Source organism: Argopecten irradians, chromosome 2, assembly GCF_041381155.1.
Source record: "Argopecten irradians isolate NY chromosome 2, Ai_NY, whole genome shotgun sequence".
NCBI lineage: Eukaryota > Metazoa > Mollusca > Bivalvia > Pectinida > Pectinidae > Argopecten > Argopecten irradians.
In genome coordinates, this window is record NC_091135.1 from 72,425,397 (window position 1) to 72,445,265 (window position 19,869).

Genomic DNA, 19,869 nt, shown 5'->3' on the forward strand with positions numbered 1-19,869 from the left:
GGGAATAACTCTAATCAAAATATCTTACATTACAATCATTCGCTTCATTACCCATGCCTCCGATTCAATGCGTCCCGCATTGCCTATTAACTATTACAAATCATACATCTGTGATTCCAGCCAGGATACTGTCTCTTCATATGTCACAGGCTTCGTGTAGTTAGTCAAGGGTCTCTGCTTCACACCGACAGCCTCATCTTGTAAATCCATCCTGCGGTCTAGACCTCTAGCTTTCTTCATCCGCGTAGTAACATAGTTTCTGACACTGTATACATCCACTAGGATGTCAGGTATACTGGTATAGCTTCTCTCGCTGTCATCGCGTCTTGTCCTCGGTGACTCATCATGACACCTGTGATGGCCGCCGGTCCCTAGTACCGCTCACATGTTGGTATCCATCACCCTTTACAGAATACCGTGTACTAGCGAATCCAGAATCCTGAGGACTGCTACCTTTTCTCTGTTTACTAGACACTGGAGTTGATTGCGACATAAACCTAATGCTGTTTTCCCTCAATGCCTCTAACCTATCATCTAATTCTGCAATCTCCTCTGTCAGATTAATATCAGACATCATGATATACTGAATGAACCAATAGACACAATAAAACTATAATAAAACTAGAACACTGCAAACTATCAAACCCTAACACTACGCAAGTATATATTAATAACAGTGACTGGATCCCACAACGCTGCCACCAATTTCTGTAACGGTCGCGTGACCGACTATGCCTGTTGCTACTCTGTGCTGCAACTACAACTGTAATACGGTCCGTTACCAAGTTCTATCTTGGACCCAGGCACTGTTAAACACAACAAACTAAATACTGCCAACAATATATACAAATAAATGGCTAGTCTACTTGACTCATAATCACATGTTAACAACCATGATCCGATTCATTTACACCTGGTAAATACAACAACTGAATCACCTTGAGCACCCTGTATCTTCAATACCACAGGTCTAAGTAAAGAGGCTGCTTCACTATGACAGTCAGTTCCTCGTGTACAAAGTACACATTATCACGACACCTATACCGAGACACCTGTGACTACAATACCGAGTCACCCTTTTATCGCGGCACCGAGTGCTTTGGCAAACCTTGTCTCATTGTTCAAGTAACACGTCGCCCTGTGTTGCTGAACACCTGGTATCGAACTGACACACCCCGTTACCCTGTACTCGTCAGTACGTCGCCCTGTACTGCAGTACCCTGTAACGTATACCCAATAGTGAAAGCAACAGTGGAACCCCAACTTACTCAGCTGGGCCCAAACTTATTCAGCTTGGTCACTGACAGAATCTTGCCGAAGCAGAGATTCGCCTCTTACATCGTGCTCCCCATTGACAATCATTCTGAGCTACTTAACTTAGAATCAGTAAATTATTCCTGGTATACAGAATTTCAATAATTAAATACTTAATAATTTCAACTGTAATCAACTTTTAATTTGCTAATATATCTTTCCTACGTGTAACTGTAAAATTAGAAACTATTTACAATATTCCAGACCTGCACATTGATTAGTCATTAATCAATTAAAGAATCATTTTAAACTTCCGGAAATCAAGGGGAATAACTCTAATCAAAATATCTTACATTACAATCATTCGCTTCATTACCCATGCCTCCGATTCAATGCGTCCCGCATTGCCTATTAACTATTACAAATCATACATCTGTGATTCCAGCCAGGATACTGTCTCTTCATATGTCACAGGCTTCGTGTAGTTAGTCAAGGGTCTCTGCTTCACACCGACAGCCTCATCTTGTAAATCCATCCTGCGGTCTAGACCTCTAGCTTTCTTCATCCGCGTAGTAACATAGTTTCTGACACTGTATACATCCACTAGGATGTCAGGTATACTGGTATAGCTTCTCTCGCTGTCATCGCGTCTTGTCCTCGGTGACTCATCATGACACCTGTGATGGCCGCCGGTCCCTAGTACCGCTCACATGTTGGTATCCATCACCCTTTACAGAATACCGTGTACTAGCGAATCCAGAATCCTGAGGACTGCTACCTTTTTCTGTTTACTAGACACTGGAGTTGATTGCGACATAAACCTAATGCTGTTTTCCCTCAATGCCTCTAACCTATCATCTAACTCTGAAATCTCCTCTGTCAAGATTAATATCAGACATCATGATATACTGAATGAACCAATAGACACAATAAAACTATAATAAAACTAGAACACTGCAAACTATCAAACCCTAACACTACGCAAGTATATATTAATAACAGTGACTGGATCCCACAACGCTGCCACCAATTTCTGTAACGGTCGCGTGACCGACTATGCCTGTTGCTACTCTGTGCTGCAACTACAACTGTAATACGGTCCGTTACCAAGTTCTATCTTGGACCCAGGCACTGTTAAACACAACAAACTAAATACTGCCAACAATATATACAAATAAATGGCTAGTCTACTTGACTCATAATCACATGTTAACAACCATGATCCGATTCATTTACACCTGGTAAATACAACAACTGAATCACCTTGAGCACCCTGTATCTTCAATACCACAGGTCTAAGTAAAGAGGCTGCTTCACTATGACAGTCAGTTCCTCGTGTACAAAGTACACATTATCACGACACCAATACCGAGACACCTGTGACTACAATACCGAGTCACCCTTTTACCGCGGCACCGAGTGCTTTGGCAAACCTTGTTCATTGTTCAAGTAACACGTCGCCCTGTGTTGCTGAACACCTGGTATCGAACTGACACCCCGTTACCCTGTACTCGTCAGTACGTCGCCCTGTACTGCAGTACCCTGTAACGTATACCCAATAGTGAAAGCAACAGTGGAACCCCAACTTACTCAGCTGGGCCCAAACTTATTCAGCTTGGTCACTGACAGAATCTTGCCGAAGCAGAGATTCGCCTCTTACATCGTGCTCCCCATTGACAATCATTCTGAGCTACTTAACTTAGAATCAGTAAATTATTCCTGGTATACAGAATTTCAATAATTAAATACTTAATAATTTCAACTGTAATCAACTTTTAATTTGCTAATATATCTTTCCTACGTGTAACTGTAAAATTAGAAACTATTTACAATATTCCAGACCTGCACATTGATTAGTCATTAATCAATTAAAGAATCATTTTAAACTTCCGGAAATCAAGGGGAATAACTCTAATCAAAATATCTTACATTACAATCATTCGCTTCATTACCCATGCCTCCGATTCAATGCGTCCCGCATTGCCTATTAACTATTACAAATCATACATCTGTGATTCCAGCCAGGATACTGTCTCTTCATATGTCACAGGCTTCGTGTAGTTAGTCAAGGGTCTCTGCTTCACACCGACAGCCTCATCTTGTAAATCCATCCTGCGGTCTAGACCTCTAGCTTTCTTCATCCGCGTAGTAACATAGTTTCTGACACTGTATACATCCACTAGGATGTCAGGTATACTGGTATAGCTTCTCTCGCTGTCATCGCGTCTTGTCCTCGGTGACTCATCATGACACCTGTGATGGCCGCCGGTCCCTAGTACCGCTCACATGTTGGTATCCATCACCCTTTACAGAATACCGTGTACTAGCGAATCCAGAATCCTGAGGACTGCTACCTTTTCTCTGTTTACTAGACACTGGAGTTGATTGCGACATAAACCTAATGCTGTTTTCCCTCAATGCCTCTAACCTATCATCTAACTCTGAAATCTCCTCTGTCAAATTAATATCAGACATCATGATATACTGAATGAACCAATAGACACAATAAAACTATAATAAAACTAGAACACTGCAAACTATCAAACCCTAACACTACGCAAGTATATATTAATAACAGTGACTGGATCCCACAACGCTGCCACCAATTTCTGTAACGGTCGCGTGACCGACTATGCCTGTTGCTACTCTGTGCTGCAACTACAACTGTAATACGGTCCGTTACCAAGTTCTATCTTGGACCCAGGCACTGTTAAACACAACAAACTAAATACTGCCAACAATATATACAAATAAATGGCTAGTCTACTTGACTCATAATCACATGTTAACAACCATGATCCGATTCATTTACACCTGGTAAATACAACAACTGAATCACCTTGAGCACCCTGTATTCTTCAATACCACAGGTCTAAGTAAAGAGGCTGCTTCACTATGACAGTCAGTTCCTCGTGTACAAAGTACACATTATCACGACACCTATACCGAGACACATGTGACTACAATACCGAGTCACCCTTTTATCGCGGCACCGAGTGCTTTGGCAAACCTTGTCTATTGTTCAAGTAACACGTCGCCCTGTGTTGCTGAACACCTGGTATCGAACTGACACCCCGTTACCCTGTACTCGTCAGACGTCGCCCTGTACTGCAGTACCCTGTAACGTATACCCCATAGTGAAAGCAATAGTGGAACCCCAACTTACTCAGCTGGGCCCAAACTTATTCAGCTTGGTCACTGACAGAATCTTGCCGAAGCAGAGATTCGCCTCTTACATCGTGCTCCCCATTGACAATCATTCTGAGCTACTTAACTTAGAATCAGTAAATTATTCCTGGTATACAGAATTTCAATAATTAAATACTTAATAATTTCAACTGTAATCAACTTTTAATTTGCTAATATATCTTTCCTACGTGTAACTGTAAAATTAGAAACTATTTACAATATTCCAGACCTGCACATTGATTAGTCATTAATCAATTAAAGAATAATTTTAAACTTCCGGAAATCAAGGGGAATAACTCTAATCAAAATATCTTACATTACAATCATTCGCTTCATTACCCATGCCTCCGATTCAATGCGTCCCGCATTGCCTATTAACTATTACAAATCATACATCTGTGATTCCAGCCAGGATACTGTCTCTTCATATGTCACAGGCTTCGTGTAGTTAGTCAAGGGTCTCTGCTTCACACCGACAGCCTCATCTTGTAAATCCATCCTGCGGTCTAGACCTCTAGCTTTCTTCATCCGCGTAGTAACATAGTTTCTGACACTGTATACATCCACTAGGATGTCAGGTATACTGGTATAGCTTCTCTCGCTGTCATCGCGTCTTGTCCTCGGTGACTCATCATGACACCTGTGATGGCCGCCGGTCCCTAGTACCGCTCACATGTTGGTATCCATCACCCTTTACAGAATACCGTGTACTAGCGAATCCAGAATCCTGAGGACTGCTACCTTTTTCTCTGTTTACTAGACACTGGAGTTGATTGCGACATAAACCTAATGCTGTTTTCCCTCAATGCCTCTAACCTATCATCTAACTCTGAAATCTCCTCTGTCAAATTAATATCAGACATCATGATATACTGAATGAACCAATAGACACAATAAAACTATAATAAAACTAGAACACTGCAAACTATCAAACCCTAACACTACGCAAGTATATATTAATAACAGTGACTGGATCCCACAACGCTGCCACCAATTTCTGTAACGGTCGCGTGACCGACTATGCCTGTTGCTACTCTGTACTGCAACTACAACTGTAGTACGGTCCGTTACCAAGTTCTATCTTGGACCCAGGCACTGTTAAACACAACAAACTAAATACTGCCAACAATATATACAAATAAATGGCTAGTCTACTTGACTCATAATCACATGTTAACAACCATGATCCGATTCATTTACACCTGGTAAATACAACAACTGAATCACCTTGAGCACCCTGTATCTTCAATACCACAGGTCTAAGTAAAGACACTGCTTCACTATGACAGTCAGTTCCTCGTGTACAAAGTACACAGTATCACGACACCTATACCGAGACACATGTGACTACAATACCGAGTCACCCTTTTACCGCGGCACCGAGTGCTTTGGCAAACCTTGTCTCATTGTTCAAGTAACACGTCGCCCTGTGTTGCTGAACACCTGGTATCGAACTGACACCCCGTTACCCTGTACTCGTCAGTACGTCGCCCTGTACTGCAGTACCCTGTAACGTATACCCAATAGTGAAAGCAACAGTGGAACCCCAACTTACTCAGCTGGGCCCAAACTTATTCAGCTTGGTCACTGACAGAATCTTGCCGAAGCAGAGATTCGCCTCTTACATCGTGCTCCCCATTGACAATCATTCTGAGCTACTTAACTTAGAATCAGTAAATTATTCCTGGTATACAGAATTTCAATAATTAAATACTTAATAATTTCAACTGTAATCAACTTTTAATTTGCTAATATATCTTTCCTACGTGTAACTGTAAAATTAGAAACTATTTACAATATTCCAGACCTGCACATTGATTAGTCATTAATCAATTAAAGAATAATTTTAAACTTCCGGAAATCAAGGGGAATAACTCTAATCAAAATATCTTACATTACAATCATTCGCTTCATTACCCATGCCTCCGATTCAATGCGTCCCGCATTGCCTATTAACTATTACAAATCATACATCTGTGATTCCAGCCAGGATACTGTCTCTTCATATGTCACAGGCTTCGTGTAGTTAGTCAAGGGTCTCTGCTTCACACCGACAGCCTCATCTTGTAAATCCATCCTGCGGTCTAGACCTCTAGCTTTCTTCATCCGCGTAGTAACATAGTTTCTGACACTGTATACATCCACTAGGATGTCAGGTATACTGGTATAGCTTCTCTCGCTGTCATCGCGTCTTGTCCTCGGTGACTCATCATGACACCTGTGATGGCCGCCGGTCCCTAGTACCGCTCACATGTTGGTATCCATCACCCTTTACAGAATACCGTGTACTAGCGAATCCAGAATCCTGAGGACTGCTACCTTTTCTCTGTTTACTAGACACTGGAGTTGATTGCGACATAAACCTAATGCTGTTTTCCCTCAATGCCTCTAACCTATCATCTAACTCTGAAATCTCCTCTGTCAAATTAATATCAGACATCATGATATACTGAATGAACCAATAGACACAATAAAACTATAATAAAACTAGAACACTGCAAACTATCAAACCCTAACACTACGCAAGTATATATTAATAACAGTGACTGGATCCCACAACGCTGCCACCAATTTCTGTAACGGTCGCGTGACCGACTATGCCTGTTGCTACTCTGTGCTGCAACTACAACTGTAATACGGTCCGTTACCAAGTTCTATCTTGGACCCAGGCACTGTTAAACACAACAAACTAAATACTGCCAACAATATATACAAATAAATGGCTAGTCTACTTGACTCATAATCACATGTTAACAACCATGATCCGATTCATTTACACCTGGTAAATACAACAACTGAATCACCTTGAGCACCCTGTATCTTCAATACCACAGGTCTAAGTAAAGAGGCTGCTTCACTATGACAGTCAGTTCCTCGTGTACAAAGTACACATTATCACGACACCAATACCGAGACACCTGTGACTACAATACCGAGTCACCCTTTTACCGCGGCACCGAGTGCTTTGGCAAACCTTGTTCATTGTTCAAGTAACACGTCGCCCTGTGTTGCTGAACACCTGGTATCGAACTGACACCCCGTTACCCTGTACTCGTCAGTACGTCGCCCTGTACTGCAGTACCCTGTAACGTATACCCAATAGTGAAAGCAACAGTGGAACCCCAACTTACTCAGCTGGGCCCAAACTTATTCAGCTTGGTCACTGACAGAATCTTGCCGAAGCAGAGATTCGCCTCTTACATCGTGCTCCCCATTGACAATCATTCTGAGCTACTTAACTTAGAATCAGTAAATTATTCCTGGTATACAGAATTTCAATAATTAAATACTTAATAATTTCAACTGTAATCAACTTTTAATTTGCTAATATATCTTTCCTACGTGTAACTGTAAAATTAGAAACTATTTACAATATTCCAGACCTGCACATTGATTAGTCATTAATCAATTAAAGAATAATTTTAAACTTCCGGAAATCAAGGGGAATAACTCTAATCAAAATATCTTACATTACAATCATTCGCTTCATTACCCATGCCTCCGATTCAATGCGTCCCGCATTGCCTATTAACTATTACAAATCATACATCTGTGATTCCAGCCAGGATACTGTCTCTTCATATGTCACAGGCTTCGTGTAGTTAGTCAAGGGTCTCTGCTTCACACCGACAGCCTCATCTTGTAAATCCATCCTGCGGTCTAGACCTCTAGCTTTCTTCATCCGCGTAGTAACATAGTTTCTGACACTGTATACATCCACTAGGATGTCAGGTATACTGGTATAGCTTCTCTCGCTGTCATCGCGTCTTGTCCTCGGTGACTCATCATGACACCTGTGATGGCCGCCGGTCCCTAGTACCGCTCACATGTTGGTATCCATCACCCTTTACAGAATACCGTGTACTAGCGAATCCAGAATCCTGAGGACTGCTACCTTTTCTCTGTTTACTAGACACTGGAGTTGATTGCGACATAAACCTAATGCTGTTTTCCCTCAATGCCTCTAACCTATCATCTAACTCTGAAATCTCCTCTGTCAAATTAATATCAGACATCATGATATACTGAATGAACCAATAGACACAATAAAACTATAATAAAACTAGAACACTGCAAACTATCAAACCCTAACACTACGCAAGTATATATTAATAACAGTGACTGGATCCCACAACGCTGCCACCAATTTCTGTAACGGTCGCGTGACCGACTATGCCTGTTGCTACTCTGTGCTGCAACTACAACTGTAATACGGTCCGTTACCAAGTTCTATCTTGGACCCAGGCACTGTTAAACACAACAAACTAAATACTGCCAACAATATATACAAATAAATGGCTAGTCTACTTGACTCATAATCACATGTTAACAACCATGATCCGATTCATTTACACCTGGTAAATACAACAACTGAATCACCTTGAGCACCCTGTATCTTCAATACCACAGGTCTAAGTAAAGAGGCTGCTTCACTATGACAGTCAGTTCCTCGTGTACAAAGTACACATTATCACGACACCAATACCGAGACACCTGTGACTACAATACCGAGTCACCCTTTTACCGCGGCACCGAGTGCTTTGGCAAACCTTGTCTCATTGTTCAAGTAACACGTCGCCCTGTGTTCCTGAACACCTGGTATCGAACTGACACCCCGTTACCCTGTACTCGTCAGTACGTCGCCCTGTACTGCAGTACCCTGTAACGTATACCCAATAGTGAAAGCAACAGTGGAACCCCAACTTACTCAGCTGGGCCCAAACTTATTCAGCTTGGTCACTGACAGAATCTTGCCGAAGCAGAGATTCGCCTCTTACATCGTGCTCCCCATTGACAATCATTCTGAGCTACTTAACTTAGAATCAGTAAATTATTCCTGGTATACAGAATTTCAATAATTAAATACTTAATAATTTCAACTGTAATCAACTTTTAATTTGCTAATATATCTTTCCTACGTGTAACTGTAAAATTAGAAACTATTTACAATATTCCAGACCTGCACATTGATTAGTCATTAATCAATTAAAGAATCATTTTAAACTTCCGGAAATCAAGGGGAATAACTCTAATCAAAATATCTTACATTACAATCATTCGCTTCATTACCCATGCCTCCGATTCAATGCGTCCCGCATTGCCTATTAACTATTACAAATCATACATCTGTGATTCCAGCCAGGATACTGTCTCTTCATATGTCACAGGCTTCGTGTAGTTAGTCAAGGGTCTCTGCTTCACACCGACAGCCTCATCTTGTAAATCCATCCTGCGGTCTAGACCTCTAGCTTTCTTCATCCGCGTAGTAACATAGTTTCTGACACTGTATACATCCACTAGGATGTCAGGTATACTGGTATAGCTTCTCTCGCTGTCATCGCGTCTTGTCCTCGGTGACTCATCATGACACCTGTGATGGCCGCCGGTCCCTAGTACCGCTCACATGTTGGTATCCATCACCCTTTACAGAATACCGTGTACTAGCGAATCCAGAATCCTGAGGACTGCTACCTTTTCTCTGTTTACTAGACACTGGAGTTGATTGCGACATAAACCTAATGCTGTTTTCCCTCAATGCCTCTAACCTATCATCTAACTCTGAAATCTCCTCTGTCAAATTAATATCAGACATCATGATATACTGAATGAACCAATAGACACAATAAAACTATAATAAAACTAGAACACTGCAAACTATCAAACCCTAACACTACGCAAGTATATATTAATAACAGTGACTGGATCCCACAACGCTGCCACCAATTTCTGTAACGGTCGCGTGACCGACTATGCCTGTTGCTACTCTGTGCTGCAACTACAACTGTAATACGGTCCGTTACCAAGTTCTATCTTGGACCCAGGCACTGTTAAACACAACAAACTAAATACTGCCAACAATATATACAAATAAATGGCTAGTCTACTTGACTCATAATCACATGTTAACAACCATGATCCGATTCATTTACACCTGGTAAATACAACAACTGAATCACCTTGAGCACCCTGTATCTTCAATACCACAGGTCTAAGTAAAGAGGCTGCTTCACTATGACAGTCAGTTCCTCGTGTACAAAGTACACATTATCACGACACCTATACCGAGACACCTGTGACTACAATACCGAGTCACCCTTTTACCGCGGCACCGAGTGCTTTGGCAAACCTTGTCTCATTGTTCAAGTAACACGTCGCCCTGTGTTGCTGAACACCTGGTATCGAACTGACACCCCGTTACCCTGTACTCGTCAGTACGTCGCCCTGTACTGCAGTACCCTGTAACGTATACCCAATAGTGAAAGCAACAGTGGAACCCCAACTTACTCAGCTGGGCCCAAACTTATTCAGCTTGGTCACTGACAGAACCTTGCCGAAGCAGAGATTCGCCTCTTACATCGTGCTCCCCATTGACAATCATTCTGAGCTACTTAACTTAGAATCAGTAAATTATTCCTGGTATACAGAATTTCAATAATTAAATACTTAATAATTTCAACTGTAATCAACTTTTAATTTGCTAATATATCTTTCCTACGTGTAACTGTAAAATTAGAAACTATTTACAATATTCCAGACCTGCACATTGATTAGTCATTAATCAATTAAAGAATAATTTTAAACTTCCGGAAATCAAGGGGAATAACTCTAATCAAAATATCTTACATTACAATCATTCGCTTCATTACCCATGCCTCCGATTCAATGCGTCCCGCATTGCCTATTAACTATTACAAATCATACATCTGTGATTCCAGCCAGGATACTGTCTCTTCATATGTCACAGGCTTCGTGTAGTTAGTCAAGGGTCTCTGCTTCACACCGACAGCCTCATCTTGTAAATCCATCCTGCGGTCTAGACCTCTAGCTTTCTTCATCCGCGTAGTAACATAGTTTCTGACACTGTATACATCCACTAGGATGTCAGGTATACTGGTATAGCTTCTCTCGCTGTCATCGCGTCTTGTCCTCGGTGACTCATCATGACACCTGTGATGGCCGCCGGTCCCTAGTACCGCTCACATGTTGGTATCCATCACCCTTTACAGAATACCGTGTACTAGCGAATCCAGAATCCTGAGGACTGCTACCTTTTCTCTGTTTACTAGACACTGGAGTTGATTGCGACATAAACCTAATGCTGTTTTCCCTCAATGCCTCTAACCTATCATCTAACTCTGAAATCTCCTCTGTCAAATTAATATCAGACATCATGATATACTGAATGAACCAATAGACACAATAAAACTATAATAAAACTAGAACACTGCAAACTATCAAACCCTAACACTACGCAAGTATATATTAATAACAGTGACTGGATCCCACAACGCTGCCACCAATTTCTGTAACGGTCGCGTGACCGACTATGCCTGTTGCTACTCTGTGCTGCAACTACAACTGTAATACGGTCCGTTACCAAGTTCTATGTTGGACCCAGGCACTGTTAAACACAACAAACTAAATACTGCCGACAATATATACAAATAAATGGCTAGTCTACTTGACCATAATCACATGTTAACAACCATGATCCGATTCATTTACACCTGGTAAATACAACAACTGAATCACCTTGAGCACCCTGTATCTTCAATACCACAGGTCTAAGTAAAGAGGCTGCTTCACTATGACAGTCAGTTCCTCGTGTACAAAGTACACATTATCACGACACCAATACCGAGACACCTGTGACTACAATACCGAGTCACCCTTTTACCGCGGCACCGAGTGCTTTGGCAAACCTTGTCTCATTGTTCAAGTAACACGTCGCCCTGTGTTGCTGAACACCTGGTATCGAACTGACACCCCGTTACCCTGTACTCGTCAGTACGTCGCCCTGTACTGCAGTACCCTGTAACGTATACCCAATAGTGAAAGCAACAGTGGAACCCCAACTTACTCAGCTGGGCCCAAACTTATTCAGCTTGGTCACTGACAGAGCCTTGCCGAAGCAGAGATTCGCCTCTTACATCGTGCTCCCCATTGACAATCATTCTGAGCTACTTAACTTAGAATCAGTAAATTATTCCTGGTATACAGAATTTCAATAATTAAATACTTAATAATTTCAACTGTAATCAACTTTTAATTTGCTAATATATCTTTCCTACGTGTAACTGTAAAATTAGAAACTATTTACAATATTCCAGACCTGCACATTGATTAGTCATTAATCAATTAAAGAATCATTTTAAACTTCCGGAAATCAAGGGGAATAACTCTAATCAAAATATCTTACATTACAATCATTCGCTTCATTACCCATGCCTCCGATTCAATGCGTCCCGCATTGCCTATTAACTATTACAAATCATACATCTGTGATTCCAGCCAGGATACTGTCTCTTCATATGTCACAGGCTTCGTGTAGTTAGTCAAGGGTCTCTGCTTCACACCGACAGCCTCATCTTGTAAATCCATCCTGCGGTCTAGACCTCTAGCTTTCTTCATCCGCGTAGTAACATAGTTTCTGACACTGTATACATCCACTAGGATGTCAGGTATACTGGTATAGCTTCTCTCGCTGTCATCGCGTCTTGTCCTCGGTGACTCATCATGACACCTGTGATGGCCGCCGGTCCCTAGTACCGCTCACATGTTGGTATCCATCACCCTTTACAGAATACCGTGTACTAGCGAATCCAGAATCCTGAGGACTGCTACCTTTTCTCTGTTTACTAGACACTGGAGTTGATTGCGACATAAACCTAATGCTGTTTTCCCTCAATGCCTCTAACCTATCATCTAACTCTGAAATCTCCTCTGTCAAATTAATATCAGACATCATGATATACTGAATGAACCAATAGACACAATAAAACTATAATAAAACTAGAACACTGCAAACTATCAAACCCTAACACTACGCAAGTATATATTAATAACAGTGACTGGATCCCACAACGCTGCCACCAATTTCTGTAACGGTCGCGTGACCGACTATGCCTGTTGCTACTCTGTGCTGCAACTACAACTGTAATACGGTCCGTTACCAAGTTCTATCTTGGACCCAGGCACTGTTAAACACAACAAACTAAATACTGCCAACAATATATACAAATAAATGGCTAGTCTACTTGACTCATAATCACATGTTAACAACCATGATCCGATTCATTTACACCTGGTAAATACAACAACTGAATCACCTTGAGCACCCTGTATCTTCAATACCACAGGTCTAAGTAAAGACACTGCTTCACTATGACAGTCAGTTCCTCGTGTACAAAGTACACAGTATCACGACACCAATACCGAGACACCTGTGACTACAATACCGAGTCACCCTTTTACCGCGGCACCGAGTGCTTTGGCAAACCTTGTCTCATTGTTCAAGTAACACGTCGCCCTGTGTTGCTGAACACCTGGTATCGAACTGACACCCCGTTACCCTGTACTCGTCAGTACGTCGCCCTGTACTGCAGTACCCTGTAACGTATACCCAATAGTGAAAGCAACAGTGGAACCCCAACTTACTCAGCTGGGCCCAAACTTATTCAGCTTGGTCACTGACAGAATCTTGCCGAAGCAGAGATTCGCCTCTTACATCGTGCTCCCCATTGACAATCATTCTGAGCTACTTAACTTAGAATCAGTAAATTATTCCTGGTATACAGAATTTCAATAATTAAATACTTAATAATTTCAACTGTAATCAACTTTTAATTTGCTAATATATCTTTCCTACGTGTAACTGTAAAATTAGAAACTATTTACAATATTCCAGACCTGCACATTGATTAGTCATTAATCAATTAAAGAATCATTTTAAACTTCCGGAAATCAAGGGGAATAACTCTAATCAAAATATCTTACATTACAATCATTCGCTTCATTACCCATGCCTCCGATTCAATGCGTCCCGCATTGCCTATTAACTATTACAAATCATACATCTGTGATTCCAGCCAGGATACTGTCTCTTCATATGTCACAGGCTTCGTGTAGTTAGTCAAGGGTCTCTGCTTCACACCGACAGCCTCATCTTGTAAATCCATCCTGCGGTCTAGACCTCTAGCTTTCTTCATCCGCGTAGTAACATAGTTTCTGACACTGTATACATCCACTAGGATGTCAGGTATACTGGTATAGCTTCTCTCGCTGTCATCGCGTCTTGTCCTCGGTGACTCATCATGACACCTGTGATGGCCGCCGGTCCCTAGTACCGCTCACATGTTGGTATCCATCACCCTTTACAGAATACCGTGTACTAGCGAATCCAGAATCCTGAGGACTGCTACCTTTTCTCTGTTTACTAGACACTGGAGTTGATTGCGACATAAACCTAATGCTGTTTTCCCTCAATGCCTCTAACCTATCATCTAACTCTGAAATCTCCTCTGTCAGATTAATATCAGACATCATGATATACTGAATGAACCAATAGACACAATAAAACTATAATAAAACTAGAACACTGCAAACTATCAAACCCTAACACTACGCAAGTATATATTAATAACAGTGACTGGATCCCACAACGCTGCCACCAATTTCTGTAACGGTCGCGTGACCGACTATGCCTGTTGCTACTCTGTGCTGCAACTACAACTGTAATACGGTCCGTTACCAAGTTCATCTTGGACCCAGGCACTGTTAAACACAACAAACTAAATACTGCCAACAATATATACAAATAAATGGCTAGTCTACTTGACTCATAATCACATGTTAACAACCATGATCCGATTCATTTACACCTGGTAAATACAACAACTGAATCACCTTGAGCACCCTGTATCTTCAATACCACAGGTCTAAGTAAAGAGGCTGCTTCACTATGACAGTCAGTTCCTCGTGTACAAAGTACACATTATCACGACACGTATACCGAGACACCTGTGACTACAATACCGAGTCACCCTTTTACCGCGGCACCGAGTGCTTTGGCAAACCTTGTCTCATTGTTCAAGTAACACGTCGCCCTGTGTTGCTGAACACCTGGTATCGAACTGACACCCCGTTACCCTGTACTCGTCAGTACGTCGCCCTGTACTGCAGTACCCTGTAACGTATACCCAATAGTGAAAGCAACAGTGGAACCCCAACTTACTCAGCTGGGCCCAAACTTATTCAGCTTGGTCACTGACAGAACCTTGCCGAAGCAGAGATTCGCCTCTTACATCGTGCTCCCCATTGACAATCATTCTGAGCTACTTAACTTAGAAACTGTAAATTATTCCTGGTATACAGAATTTTAATAATTAAATACTTAATAATTTCAACTGTAATCAACTTTTAATTTGCTAATATATCTTTCCTACGTGTAACTGTAAAATTAGAAACTATTTACAATATTCCAGACCTGCACATTGATTAGTCATTAATCAATTAAAGAATCATTTTTAAACTTCCGGAAATCAAGGGGAATAACTCTAATCAAAATATCTTACATTACAATCATTCGCTTCATTACCCATGCCTCCGATTCAATGCGTCCCGCATTGCCTATTAACTATTACAAATCATACATCTGTGATTCCAGCCAGGATACTGTCTCTTCATATGTCTCAGGCTTCGTGTAGTTAGTCAAGGGTCTCTGCTTCACACCGACAGCCTCATCTTGTAAATCCATCCTGCGGTCTAGACCTCTAGCTTTCTTCATCCGCGTAGTAACATAGTTTCTGACACTGTATACATCCACTAGGATGTCAGGTATACTGGTATAGCTTCTCTCGCTGTCATCGCGTCTTGTCCTCGGTGACTCATCATGACACCTGTGATGGCCGCCGGTCCCTAGTACCGCTCACATGTTGGTATCCATCACCCTTTACAGAATACCGTGTACTAGCGAATCCAGAATCCTGAGGACTGCTACCTTTTCTCTGTTTACTAGACACTGGAGTTGATTGCGACATAAACCTAATGCTGTTTTCCCTCAATGCCTCTAACCTATCATCTAACTCTGAAATCTCCTCTGTCAAATTAATATCAGACATCATGATATACTGAATGAACCAATAGACACAATAAAACTATAATAAAACTAGAACACTGCAAACTATCAAACCCTAACACTACGCAAGTATATATTAATAACAGTGACTGGATCCCACAACGCTGCCACCAATTTCTGTAACGGTCGCGTGACCGACTATGCCTGTTGCTACTCTGTGCTGCAACTACAACTGTAATACGGTCCGTTACCAAGTTCTATCTTGGACCCAGGCACTGTTAAACACAACAAACTAAATACTGCCAACAATATATACAAATAAATGGCTAGTCTACTTGACTCATAATCACATGTTAACAACCATGATCCGATTCATTTACACCTGGTAAATACAACAACTGAATCACCTTGAGCACCCTGTATCTTCAATACCACAGGTCTAAGTAAAGAGGCTGCTTCACTATGACAGTCAGTTCCTCGTGTACAAAGTACACATTATCACGACACCAATACCGAGACACCTGTGACTACAATACCGAGTCACCCTTTTACCGCGGCACCGAGTGCTTTGGCAAACCTTGTCTCATTGTTCAAGTAACACGTCGCCCTGTGTTACTGAACACCTGGTATCGAACTGACACCCCGTTACCCTGTACTCGTCAGTACGTCGCCCTGTACTGCAGTACTCTGTAACGTATACCCCATAGTGAAAGCAACAGTGGAACCCCAACTTACTCAGCTGGGCCCAAACTTATTCAGCTTGGTCACTGACAGAACCTTGCCGAAGCAGAGATTCGCCTCTTACATCGTGCTCCCCATTGACAATCATTCTGAACTACTTAACTTAGAATCAGTAAATTATTCCTGGTATACAGAATTTCAATAATTAAATACTTAATAATTTCAACTGTAATCAACTTTTAATTTGCTAATATATCTTTCCTACGTGTAACTGTAAAATTAGAAACTATTTACAATATTCCAGACCTGCACATTGATTAGTCATTAATCAATTAAAGAATCATTTTAAACTTCCGGAAATCAAGGGGAATAACTCTAATCAAAATATCTTACATTACAATCATTCGCTTCATTACCCATGCCTCCGATTCAATGCGTCCCGCATTGCCTATTAACTATTACAAATCATACATCTGTGATTCCAGCCAGGATACTGTCTCTTCATATGTCACAGGCTTCGTGTAGTTAGTCAAGGGTCTCTGCTTCACACCGACAGCCTCATCTTGTAAATCCATCCTGCGGTCTAGACCTCTAGCTTTCTTCATCCGCGTAGTAACATAGTTTCTGACACTGTATACATCCACTAGGATGTCAGGTATACTGGTATAGCTTCTCTCGCTGTCATCGCGTCTTGTCCTCGGTGACTCATCATGACACCTGTGATGGCCGCCGGTCCCTAGTACCGCTCACATGTTGGTATCCATCACCCTTTACAGAATACCGTGTACTAGCGAATCCAGAATCCTGAGGACTGCTACCTTTTCTCTGTTTACTAGACACTGGAGTTGATTGCGACATAAACCTAATGCTGTTTTCCCTCAATGCCTCTAACCTATCATCTAACTCTGAAATCTCCTCTGTCAAATTAATATCAGACATCATGATATACTGAATGAACCAATAGACACAATAAAACTATAATAAAACTAGAACACTGCAAACTATCAAACCCTAACACTACGCAAGTATATATTAATAACAGTGACTGGATCCCACAACGCTGCCACCAATTTCTGTAACGGTCGCGTGACCGACTATGCCTGTTGCTACTCTGTGCTGCAACTACAACTGTAATACGGTCCGTTACCAAGTTCTATCTTGGACCCAGGCACTGTTAAACACAACAAACTAAATACTGCCAACAATATATACAAATAAATGGCTAGTCTACTTGACTCATAATCACATGTTAACAACCATGATCCGATTCATTTACACCTGGTAAATACAACAACTGAATCACCTTGAGCACCCTGTATCTTCAATACCACAGGTCTAAGTAAAGAGGCTGCTTCACTATGACAGTCAGTTCCTCGTGTACAAAGTACACATTATCACGACACCAATACCGAGACACCTGTGACTACAATACCGAGTCACCCTTTTACCGCGGCACCGAGTGCTTTGGCAAACCTTGTCTCATTGTTCAAGTAACACGTCGCCCTGTGTTGCTGAACACCTGGTATCGAACTGACACCCCGTTACCCTGTACTCGTCAGTACGTCGCCCTGTACTGCAGTACCCTGTAACGTATACCCAATAGTGAAAGCAACAGTGGAACCCCAACTTACTCAGCTGGGCCCAAACTTATTCAGCTTGGTCACTGACAGAACCTTGCCGAAGCAGAGATTCGCCTCTTACATCGTGCTCCCCATTGACAATCATTCTGAGCTACTTAACTTAGAATCAGTAAATTATTCCTGGTATACAGAATTTCAATAATTAAATACTTAATAATTTCAACTGTAATCAACTTTTAATTTGCTAATATATCTTTCCTACGTGTAACTGTAAAATTAGAAACTATTTACAATATTCCAGACCTGCACATTGATTAGTCATTAATCAATTAAAGAATAATTTTAAACTTCCGGAAATCAAGGGGAATAACTCTAATCAAAATATCTTATATTACAATCATTCGCTTCATTACACAGGGGATTTGGCGGAGTCTTATCAAGGACGTATATGAGAGTCTCACTTATAAATCCTTGGTCTAAGTGTTGTGTTGATTCGGGTCTTTCCGGAATAACTACGGAAATATGCGAAGGCGAAACTGAAAGTAGAGATTCGGGACTTTCGAATCACATCGGAGATTTACATATATATGAATGCCCCTCTTCGGAACGCGTCGGTTAAAAGGATTGCATGATATACACGAAGACAGTGCAAGGTCTTTAGTAAGAAGTTGTCACCAGAAACATCTTCAGCGGATAAATTCTTCTTATGAAACAGGGAATACGCATATACAAAATGGCTGAGTCTAATTGGTAAGATGGATGTTCGTATAATGTAGTTGCAAAAGTGGAATGGTGATTATGATAACTAATCTCTTCCGGGTCAAAAGTTAAGGGATGCATTGTAGTCCGAAATTTCAGATCTCGCTCTCTGGTGTTCATTCAAATGTATACTCCATGATAATATGATATAAAAATAACTTGTTTTTAAAGGAAATTTATAACTGCCCATACAAAACTAAATTAGTCAAAATGACTGATTGTCCACAGGGGTTACTATCACTGACCATGACTTTATATCCACCCAGGTATTATCTAATGGTAAAACTGGAGGCAGTTCAGGAGAAAAAAGTAATCTGACTATAAGTGACCAATCACTGGCTTGTAGAGACTTCCTAATTGAAGATTACAGAGAGAGTAACACCCAACTTCAAAGCAACGGTCAATCACAGTGTACACTGTACAGTATAGCATTGTACATCAAAGGATCATATTACACCTGTGTCTTCTGTTGCTTCCAGTTTTACTATGAGATAGTTCAGGGGTGGATATTATCAGCGTTCGAAATTAATGCCTGTTCTTCTGCCTGTG

The 19,869-nt window shown here is 41.3% G+C and overlaps 1 protein-coding gene across 1 annotated transcript; it reads right to left on the minus strand.

Annotated features, from left to right (window-relative positions):
* Positions 1-1,984: 1,984 nt before the first annotated feature.
* Positions 1,985-17,920, minus strand: LOC138316840 (uncharacterized). The gene is made up of 10 exons (XM_069258495.1): positions 17,725-17,920; positions 16,148-16,321; positions 14,571-14,744; positions 12,994-13,167; positions 11,418-11,591; positions 9,841-10,014; positions 8,264-8,437; positions 6,688-6,861; positions 3,534-3,707; positions 1,985-2,130 (listed from the first exon to the last, which is right to left on the minus strand). The coding sequence occupies exons 1-10, from the start codon at positions 17,918-17,920 to the stop codon at positions 1,985-1,987; spliced, it is 1,734 nt and encodes a 577-aa protein (XP_069114596.1).
* Positions 17,921-19,869: the final 1,949 nt, after the last annotated feature.

Coding starts and splice junctions, on each gene's coding strand:
- LOC138316840 (XM_069258495.1), bottom strand. CDS start 17,920: ATGTCTGATATTAATTTGACAGAGGAGATTTCAGAGTTAGATGATAGG. Junction 14,745..16,147: donor TGGATACCAACATGTGAGCG/GTACTAGGGACC, acceptor TTAATCTGACAG/AGGAGATTTCAGAGTTAGAT. Junction 6,862..8,263: donor TGGATACCAACATGTGAGCG/GTACTAGGGACC, acceptor TTAATTTGACAG/AGGAGATTTCAGAGTTAGAT.